This window comes from Ornithorhynchus anatinus, chromosome 8 (assembly GCF_004115215.2).
Source record: "Ornithorhynchus anatinus isolate Pmale09 chromosome 8, mOrnAna1.pri.v4, whole genome shotgun sequence".
In the NCBI taxonomy this organism is placed as follows: domain Eukaryota; kingdom Metazoa; phylum Chordata; class Mammalia; order Monotremata; family Ornithorhynchidae; genus Ornithorhynchus; species Ornithorhynchus anatinus.
Genome location: NC_041735.1, coordinates 11930772 through 11941526, shown reverse-complemented (window position 1 = coordinate 11941526; position 10755 = coordinate 11930772). Strand labels below are relative to the sequence as shown.

General features: G+C 41.3%; 1 protein-coding gene and 1 pseudogene across 4 annotated transcripts in view; both read right to left on the bottom strand.

Annotated features, from left to right (window-relative positions):
* Window positions 1–10755, bottom strand: part of RTF2 (replication termination factor 2) — a 54470-nt gene that overhangs the window by 34545 nt on the left and 9170 nt on the right. For all 4 annotated transcript variants that reach the window (XM_029071269.2, XM_029071268.2, XM_029071267.2 and 1 more), the window contains exons 4-5: window positions 8614–8753; window positions 4253–4331 (exon numbers count right to left, since the gene is read on the bottom strand). In XM_029071269.2, coding sequence (XP_028927102.1) covers window positions 4253–4331; window positions 8614–8753 — 219 coding nt within the window. The remainder of the gene's footprint in view (window positions 1–4252; window positions 4332–8613; window positions 8754–10755) is intronic.
* LOC114813917 lies at window positions 10161–10326 on the bottom strand (annotated as a pseudogene).

Genomic DNA, 10755 nt, shown 5'->3' with positions numbered 1-10755 from the left:
TATTTAGAAGAGCCCTGCACAACGGTAGCACTAGGGTTTTGCAGGTTGAGTATGCAGGTGAGGTGATGTACTCAGAAAATTTGGAGTTCCAACCTTACAAAGCTAAAACGCTGTTTATGGATTCTTTAATTAGGCAGTACAAAAGGACTGGGGGGTGGGGGGAGAGGGACGGAGATTCAGATTCAAGAGGGACCCAGTGGCCCTTTCCTGACTCTCTTCTAAAAACCAAAGTGCCAATCAATCAAGGGTATTTATCGAGTGCCTAATGAGTATAGATCACTGAACTAAGCGCTTGGGAAAGTACAATACAACAGGGTTGGTAGACACATTTCCTGCCCGCGAGGGGTTCACAGTCTAGAGGGTTATGTCAGTGCCAGGATGGTCATATTGTTCCTTTCCATACTGCATTTCATGATCGGAAATGTTAACACAATCTACTTAAGTCTCAGGCCACAGACGGCTCTTACTTTCATGATAAAACTAGGAGAATAAAAATTAAGAAGAGCCAAATATGCGATCTAGAACTAAAAAAGATGGCATCATTTCTTATTTGGCAAGCTTGTACTTATTCCAATTTGTCTTTCATTATTTTGCTGAGGTAAAAAAAACCACCCAGGAGAATACAATTATTTTTTTTTTTCAATGTAAACAAATTGCTACCTAAGAGAAAGCCTAGCAACCAGATCTCTTAGGACCACATTTACTAAACTATTGCTCATCCTATGTACTTTCAAAAATGGAACTAGAATCATTACCATTTAAATCTTGTTCAAACCCTACCAGCTGCAGAATAGTTTTTGAAACAATATGCAGCTAAAAGAGAGATCAAAAGATACAGTGAGATTCAAAAGTTGGCAGTGCTAGTTCAGGATTTTTGTATCTAAAAATAAGCTACGTGCCTAGAAGAATCTAAATGATATGAAATCTCTTTGCAATGAAGATAACGCATACACAGTTAAGAGGTGACAGAGATTGTGAGCCACAGGAAATAACACAAAATACACAATCACCAACTAATACGAGAAGCCCAAATCGCAGTGTGCTTCAATCCCATCTGATATTTGAGACTAAAGGGATGATTAAGAAATGAGTTTGAGTTCTGGATGTTAAGAAGGTCAACTCTCACTCTGTTTCCCCAAACACTCTGTTGTTACTGTTGGAGAAAGAATACTAGGGTGCTCAATAACAATGATAATGTTGGTATTTGTTAAGTGCTTACAATGTGCCAAGCACTTTTTTAACACCTGATGGTCAAGTGGCCATCCTTAGTGGATTTCCAGTTTTTCATCTGTTTGAAAAATCTTTTGTTATTAATTTCCCATTTGACCCCTGATGGACTGATTTATTTGACCGACAGGCCAATATAACTTGTTGATTGCTAGCATTCCCCGAAACTCTAATGTTTTTGACCCCCTCTATGCTACTTATGGAGTCAAACCAGAACAATTTTTCACCATGACTCAGCCATTTGTCTGCTGTGTGACCTTGGGCAAGTCATTTAACTTTGTTGTCCCACAGTTTTCTCAGCCGTAAAATGGGGATTAAATACCCTTTCTCCCTCCTACTAAAGCAGCGTGGCTTAGTGGAAAGAGCCCGCGCTTGGGGAGTCAGAGGTCATGGGTTGTAATCCTGGCTCTGCCGCTTGTCTGCTTTGTGACCCCAGGCAAGTCGCTTAACTTCTCTGAGCCTCAGTTACCTCATCTGTAAAATGGGGATGAAGACTGGGCACCCTACCTGGGACAACCTGGTTACCGCGTATCTACCCCAGTGCTTAGAACAGTGCTTGGCACATAGTAAGCGCTTAACAAATACCAACATTAATTAATTACTTAAACAGCGAGCCCTATGTCAGACTGTGTCCGACCTGATGATCTTGTACCTCCTCCAGTACTCAGTAGAATCCTCAGCATAGTAAGCGCTTAAATACCAATAAAAAGAAAAAGACTTCAAAATCTGGGAGAAAATTAAGAGCAGGTAGGAAATGCAACTGAAGATGGTAAGTAACAGACTTCCTGTTTGGGTTTGAACTGTAACTATTTATGCATAAACAGAACTGCTTGCAATCTGTTCAGAAAAATGTTTCAAGTGTACACAGTAGCATGCAGTAAATTCAAAGTTCTTTTCCATCTTCTATGTTTTCCTATGGAGCCGGCAGTGATATACGGCTATTTAAAAAACTCTAAAATACAATCTTTCTAGGATAATTTCTTCTTAATTCAGCTCGATTCATTTCATACTCTGAAATGAATAGCTTCTGAGCATAAGATCATCATCTGTGAGTAAGAGAAAGGCAGGTAATGCTGCTTTTTCCAAAGACATAGGCACGGAGAGGTTAAGTGACTGGCCGAGCTAAGAAAGACGACATAGCAGCTAGGCGTCAGCCCGGAATTTAGAGCCAAATCTTCTGACGGCCCAGTGTTGAGCTCTTTTCACTACAGTCTGCGAAGATTTAGAAATGTCTCTGGCCAGACTAACCCAGACGGAGTCTATTCAGCCCGACAGCACAGCACTCATGTACAAATCCGTAATTTAATTATGTTAATGTCAGTCTCCCCCTCTAGACTGTATGCTTGTTGTCAGCAGGGAATGTGCCTACCAAATCTGTTATACTTACTCTGAGTGCTTAATATGGTGTTCTGCACACAATAAGCGCTCAATAAATACCATTGACTGATTACTATCCCACAAGATTGTGCCATTATTTAAAATTAAATTTCCTCCTTTTAACACTGAATTTGAAAAAGTACAATCCAGATAAAATGCCCAAGTCCTAAACGCCTAATTTGCTTTCCAGAGCCCAGAGTTTCCAGTTCAGTGAAGTTAGTCACGTGAAATGTGTTTGTGTTGTATTGCGTGGGGGGAAAAAAACCAAAAACAAAACTTTATTATACTAAGAAATACATATAGAAACAACAGGGGAGGTACTTCACATTTCTAGGTAACTATGGTTTTATATAAAGGAATAAGATAAAACTACTAAGGAGACAGAAAGAAAGTCTCACAAAGCCTATATTACCCTTTAAAAAGACTCTAAAAGTAGAGATGCAGTCTCTTCTGAATTGGAATTTAGTGACTGCTGTTTAAGTTATCTTGAAAACATTTTTTTTCAAGTTTTAATCAATAATGGAAGCCCTCAAGTACTGATGCACTTGTAAGAGTCAAAGAAGAAATTCAAGATAAAAAAAATCAAAATGTCTTCAAAGTCTAAATCTCTAACCACTGAAAGTAGCCTGTCAAAAAACAAAAGTTTTTTGTTGACAAAGTTTCCAGCTGACAAAAACTGGAAAAAGTTTCATATCTAGGTAATACAATGCATTTACAGATGTAACTTCTCATTCTGTCCAGAAACAAACGCTTACAAAGGCCTGCTTCATAACTAGTGGTACTGGGGGTGGGGATGGGTGGGAGGGAAAATTCAAGCATTAAGCATATTTCCTACGAGAACCTGCTGGCGTTAGGAACTTTACCCACAAAGAAATAAAGAGTGGGAGAATAAAGTTAAGATGAGTTCTCAAGAAAATCTAGAAAAGCAGGATTGGTTCACAGGCAAAAAAGTAGAAAGCCAGTGGAAGATTCTTACTACAGTCACATCAATCACAAGTTACTCCTGTACTCATTATTATCAGAGTTACTGCTAAATACCTAATTTTTAAAAATGCACCAAAACATTCTCCAAAATGAGGTTTTCTACACGTGACATTTCAAGGATCTAGACTAGGGTTCTAATTCCAGCTCTGCTACTTGTCTGCTGTGAGACCTTAGGCAAGTCACTTAACTCCACTGTGCTTCAGGTACCTCATCTGTAAAATGGGACTATAAACCCTATGTGGGATGATCCAATTATCTTGTATCAACCCCAAAGCTTAGTATAATGCCTAGCACAAAAATTAGCCCTTAACCGATAACATTAAGAAAAAATCAAGCAATACTAAGAATAAAAAAGAAACACCCCATCAAATTAAACCTTAGCAATCCATCACAGGGCACAATATACCCACAAATCATTTTCCAACCTATAAATTTCTTGGGAGAGTTCACCACACATGACATTCAGGAAAACAACCAACAGGATACAAATCCAGGCTTTCCGGCCTCTCAGTAAACTTCTCTGACAAAAATAAAACCATCATCATCAGCACTCCTGCTACTTACTGTCTGGTCCACCATCTAACTACTCAGGGTACAGTGAAATCTATGTCGCACTGGCTCACATCGGGAAGCAAAGATGATACATTTCATAAAGCTCACTTACTGTGTGGCAGACCTCTGCTTTGATTTCTTTCAAGGCTCTTTCGGAAAATACGCAACCACAGCCACGAAGAAAACAAAACCTTGGAAAAAAAATTAAAGTGTTAGCATTTTTCAACATCATCCTCAGTCCTCAAAATTATTGACGGCATCTAATATATTCATTTTTACAGTGCTGATCAATCGTATTTATTGAATGTTTACTGTGTGCAGAGCACTAAACTAAGCACTTGGGAGAGTACAGTACGACTGAGCTGGCAGACATGTTCCCTGCCCAGAGGGAGCTCGGACTCAGGATTAGAACTCAGATCCTCTGGCTCCCAGGCCCTTGTTCTTTCTACTAAGCCATGCTCATTCTTAAAAAGGTGACAGATGCTTAAACTATATATTAGGGGGCAGGATGAGGCTTGAGGGAATCCAAGGGGCATCTGTGAAAAATGAAGAGCATAAATAAGATTTCCCAACAAATGGGGAAACTGGCAGATGTGGAAATCAGAACTATAGCACAACTAAAACAAACAAATGCTTCTACACTACTGTTCGGCTGGAATGCTAGTAAGACTTTACAGAATTACCACCTCTGTGACAATGGAGGAAAGAAAACCAGTGAGATCCTCTAATGGGTAATGATAGCTCTCACGTGGCACCATTATATTGCAGTGAGAACATGAAATCTCACCAGACAGTAGCACCATCATAGAACTCCTTTAGTCCGATATTCCAAAGAAATGACAAAAATTCTCTTGGCCAACTGACCAGGTTGAGGAAAGTGATCAAAAAATGTTAGACAACATTGGGGAAATGGCAAAATTAGGGTCTGTAGTAATAAGTGCTAGGTTTGAACTAACCTCAACTGAATAATTCTTCAGGAAAAGAAGGGGAAGGAAAGTTTTCAGCTAGAAAAAAAGCATACACAGAGCAACTAATCCTAGAACCCATGAGAAATAAAAAGTATAGTGGATTTAATTTTTAGTAGTAGGCCAGTCACTTTAGTCAAGGTAATTTTTTAAAATGGCATTGGTTAAAGACTTACTATGTACCAGGCACTGTTTTAAGCACTGGGTAGATGCAAATTAATCAGGTCAGATACAGTCCCGCCGGGCTCACAGTCTAATAGACGGGAGAACAGGGATTGAATCCCCATTGCGGCACAGTTGAGAAGTTGAGTGACTTGCTCAAGGTCATATAGCAGGCAAGTGGAGGAGCTAGAATTAGAACCCAGATCTTCTGGCTCCCAGTCCCATGCTTTATCCTTAGACCATGCTGCTTCCCTAACACACGATGGGTCTTCCACCTCTTCACAACATAATAGGGATAAAAGACCCCACAAAAACCCCGAAACGGTTTGCAATTCGGAACTATGGTAAAATGACACCTTAGCTAGCTATTCCTTCCACCTTTTTCCTAATAAAATGAGTAAAGTACAAGAAGCTAGAGGTTGCTTAAAATGCCACAGAAGAAGGTCAGGAAATATGTCAAAAGAAAAATCTGAAATCCCACAAGGATAAAAGTCAAAGAAAAATTTGTCTTTAAAAAATGCAAGTTCTCTCAAGCAGGCCAAGTAGCAAAGAGGAAATCTGCTGGGCCAAGAAGGAGTTTGAAGGATGCTTGGCAACCTAAGTCAGAGCTAATAAGTCTGGGCAAATTGAGGACTGATGAATCTGCTTCAAAGACCCTCTCCATTTGTCTAATACAGAATCAAGTTTAGCCTGAGTGCAGATTGAGAAATCCAACCTAAAAGGGAAACATGCCTCACTCATATTGGCTAGATTTCTCTGAAATGGCCAATGAGTAAATGAATAGAAGGGGACCCAGAAGGTGCACACCTACATTTAAAAGACACTACATAATCATGACAAAGGAAGAAAGGGAAGCAGCATGGCCTAATGGAAAGAGTGTGGGAGTCAGAGGATCTGGGTTCCTATCCAGGCTCCACCACCTCTCTGCTGTGTGATCTTGGACAAATCACTTGCTGTTTTACTGTACTCTCCTAGGCGATTAATACCGTGATTTGCACACAGTAAGCACTCAATAAATATGACAATGAATGAATGAATTTAACTTCGGTGATCAGTTACCGCATCTGTAACACAGTGATTAAGACTGGGAGCCACATGTAGGACATAGACTGTGTTCAACCTATTAGCTTATATCTACCAAACACTTAATAGAGTGCCCAACACATAGTAAGTTATTAAATACCATCAATTTTAAAAAAGATCCCTTATTTACTGGAAATTGGCTAAAGGATAAGAAACAAAAAGAGACACAGATGGCAACTTCTCCAAACAGAGAGAGGTAAAATCTAGGATCCTTCTCAGGCTCAGCGATCCACACAACTCTAAGATCTGTTGCGTAGTGAAATGCCACAGTACCAATATGTCAGTCATATTTATTGGGTGCTTACTGTGTGCAGAGCACCATACTAAACACTTGGGAGGGTACAACAGAACAAAAAACGGACATATTCCCTGCCCACAACAAGTTTAGAGTCTAGAAGGGGATTAGTATTATTATACAACTATTACTGTTACACTACGACGTTGGGGATCAAGCTGCTCGGAGATCTCGAAAAGCCAAATGGTGGCTGGGCTCCTCTGTGTCTAGATGCAAAGACAGGCCTTATGGAAAAAGAATTCAAACTAAACCTACAGGAGGCTGGATTCTGAGTGATTAGTTCTCTCTCAGACAAAGGTAGTTGTTTTGTGCTGCTTTCTCAAATCGGTGGGTTGATACGCGACAGGTGCCAAAATGGCTAAGGATGTAGGACAAAAATCACTGGATGCAGGAGGAAAAACCCCCCAAAACCAATTCTTTAACAATTCTTTCAGCAGAAGCGACTTAACTGTTTGCTTTTATTTTCTTTATGCATGCCCTCTGCTGTCACATCTGGGAAAGACATAACCAGCAGAAATAGGGAATAAGACAGACTCAACAGAAGCTCCTTTAAAGAGGTGAAGCCTACACATCAAATGGCATGGCTTTTTTAGCCTTTTGATTTAACCTGATTTCTACTCCCTCACCTCCCCACCACCCATGTCTTTTAAAAATTTATGGCTGAAGCTCAAAGATTAAAAAAAAAAAGACACCCCCAAAATTTAATTTTTAGACTTTTGTTACCTTTTTCTGATCAGTTTGATGATCAAAATGGACTGAAATTGATGTGCAGTCTAATAACGTAGGGGGCAATTTGAGCAGACTGAACACACCCGCGTATCTAAATCATGATTATCTGCACCGTGGTCAACAGAATTACATGCATTTTGGAATGATACAAGATGTTCCGGCCATTGTTTGTACATTCATTTAAATAATCGGGACTTTAAGGAATCTTTGGGAAACTGGCTTCGGCGATCAGTTTTTGACTCTCCCCTGAGTCGGTGAAAGATATCATTCCTTGTGCTCGCACTTTACTATTAAAATGAAATCCCAAATTTTAAAAGTGTCAACGTGATTTTTATCCAGACTTCCAACTCCATACCCCTTGCAATTTTCTCTCAGTAGCGACTAACAAATGAAGGCAAGCAACCCATTTTTATTGGTCGTGCTTCTCCTTTGCTCCCTTTCCTAAAGCAAATTATCAGCTCTCTCTATAGTAAACATCTGTCACAAGTGAGAATCGGCACACATCAGAGAAATAAATAATCAATCAGTGGTATTTGAGAGCTTACTATATGCAGGAGAATTGTATTAAGTGCTTGGGAAAGAGTAAAACACAAGAGAATATGTAGATACTTCCCTGCTCAGAAGGAGGGGACAGTTAAGAGTCTACTAAAACTAATGACTAATTAACTGCAAATTAACTACTGAGCATGTGAAGTAGCGTGGTCTACTGGAAAGAGCTAGAGCCTGGGAGTCAAAGGACCTGGGTTCTAATCCCAGCTCTATCATTTACTTGCTGTGTGTGACCTTGGGCAAGTCACTTTACTTCTCTGTGCCTCAGTTAGCTCATCTGGAAAACGGGGATTAAGACTGCAAGTCCCATATGGGACTGTGTCCAACCTGATTAGCTTGTTTCACTCCAGAACTTAGTACACTGTTTAGCACACAGATGCCATACAAATGCCATAAAAAAAAGCATCAAACTGGAATAAAGACCCTTCTTGTTTTATACCATTTCTTCCACAACGCTGCTTAAACCAAACCTAGGTGCTCGTGACGTCAGATGATGTCTGACATCTAGATGATATCAGATCCCTTGCCTGTTGTTCAACATGGAATTCTGGAATGCTACCTCAGATGCTTAACAACTATGCAACATCAGCATTTCAAGGGAAGGAAAAAAGGTAATTATCTAATCAGATGATCCACACCGTAAAGATGCAAACAAAAGAAAGGTTGAAATATGACATGCATTTTACTGACCTGTGTCTTCCGTTAATTTCCAAGCCCACGACAGGGCAGATAAAACGTGCACGCTGTAAATCATCGAATTTGTCACCTTTAGTGCTCCCTTTATCACCTTCCCAGGCTGGATTGTCGGAGAGCTTAAGTTCTGTCACATTCTGGAACAAGATTAGAGATGTTCATCATTCATCATGCTTATTAATGTTGGTATTTGTTAAGCGCTTACTATGTGCAGAGCACTGTTCTAAGCGCTGGGGTAGACACAGGGGAATCAGGTTGTCCCACATGGGGCTCACAGTCTTCATCCCCATTTTACAGATGAGGGAACTGAGGCACAGAGAAGTTAAGTGACTTGCCCACAGTCACACAGCTGACAAGTGGCAGGGCTGGGATTCGAACTCATGACCTCTGACTCCAAAGCCCAGGCTCTTTCCACTGAGCCACGCTATTACTGGCAGACATAAAAATGGCCACGTTTCCTCCCTTTTAACTATTTCTTCATAGTTGAGCTTCAGACTTGGAGGCCGGCGTTGGCCTGCTACCTGACCTTGCTGCCTCTCTTCCTTCCCACTCGCCAGTGGAAGGAGTCAGGCAAGCACATTCTCCCCGCTGTCTCTGATGTCATCTTCCGGATGGCTTGTGGGCTGCCCACTCCCTCTCCTAGCCTCACTCTGAAAAAAGACACTCAGGGGAAAGCCAAGAGTTGGGGACTAGCACTCCCGGAACAGTATCTATGAAGCAAGCAGAGCACTGTACTATACAATGGGAAAGAATACACAGGTGGAAATTTGATAAGGTCCCTGTCCTTTGGAGGTGGGGGCGGGGGTGTGCTCCATATGTTTCAAGCCCGGCCCACCAGTCACTTGAAATCTGGGTTTTTGGGGCTGGGGAGTGGCAAATAAAACTGAGTGGCAGATTCTTTTTAGGGGAGAGGGTGCAAACAGAAAGGGGTGGGGTAGGTGATATACTTCTGACTCCCTGAAATGTCCAGACCATGTATTTGAGAGCTATAGCTTTGCAGAAAAGTAAAAATACTCTCCAAAATTCCCTCTTCAAAGTTCCATATGCAATACTAGGTCTTGAGGATGGGAATAAATGAATACAACAGGTGGGTGAATGGCTGATTCATTCATTCATTCAATAGTATTTATTGAGCGCTTACTATTTGCAGAGCACTGTACTAAGCGCTTAGAATGTACAAATCGGTAACAGATAGAGACAGTCCCTGCCCTTTGATGGGCTTACAGTCTAATCGGGGGAGAAAGACAAGAACAATGGCAATAAATAGAATCAAGGGGAAGAACATCTCATTAAAACAATAGCAAATAAATAGAATCAAGGTGATGTACATCTCATTAGCAAAATAAATAGGGTAATGAAGATATATACAGTTGAGCGGACAAATACAGTGTTGAGGGGATGGGATGGGAGGGGGGAGGAGCAGAGGGAAAGTGGGGAGAAGAGGGTTTAGCTGTGGAGAGGTGAAGGAGGGGGTAGAGGGAGCAGAGGGGAAAGGGGAGCTCAGTCTGGGAAGGCCTCTTGGAGGAGGTGAGCTTTAATCCAGGGGGAGGTGCACCGTTTCTGGAAGTACTGCAATACCAGGTCGATGCGTGGAGTGGATGGAGCAAGCCCCTATTCCATCTCCCGGCTCCCAAAATCCATTTAATATATTGTCCTCGGATAGAGGACGTATCAGATATTAAACTGATAAGAACCGAGGTAAAGAGGGAATGCCTGTTGGAGGAGATGGGAATTTAGGAGACTTTGAAGGAAGGGAGGGTTGAGGTCCGGTGGCTATGGGAGAAGGAAAAGGGGCTCCATGTCTTGAGAGAAGTTGAAGGATCAGAGTGGAGTAAGATGAGAACACTGTGCAGGCAGAAGGCAGGCTTGGAAGAAATGAATTGGGAAAGCAGAGGAGCAGTAAGTGAGGAGGGCTGATAAGAAACGTGGGAAGAGCTGGTGGAGAGGAAAACCAAAGACAAGGAATCCTTGCTTGATGAGGAGAGAGATGATAATAATACTAATAATGTTGGCATTTGTTAAGCGTTTACTATGTGCAGAGCACTGTTCTAGGCGCTGGGGGAGATCCAGGGTCATCAGGTTGTCCCACGTGAGGTTCACAGTTAATCCCCATTTTACAGATGAGGTCACTGAGGCCCA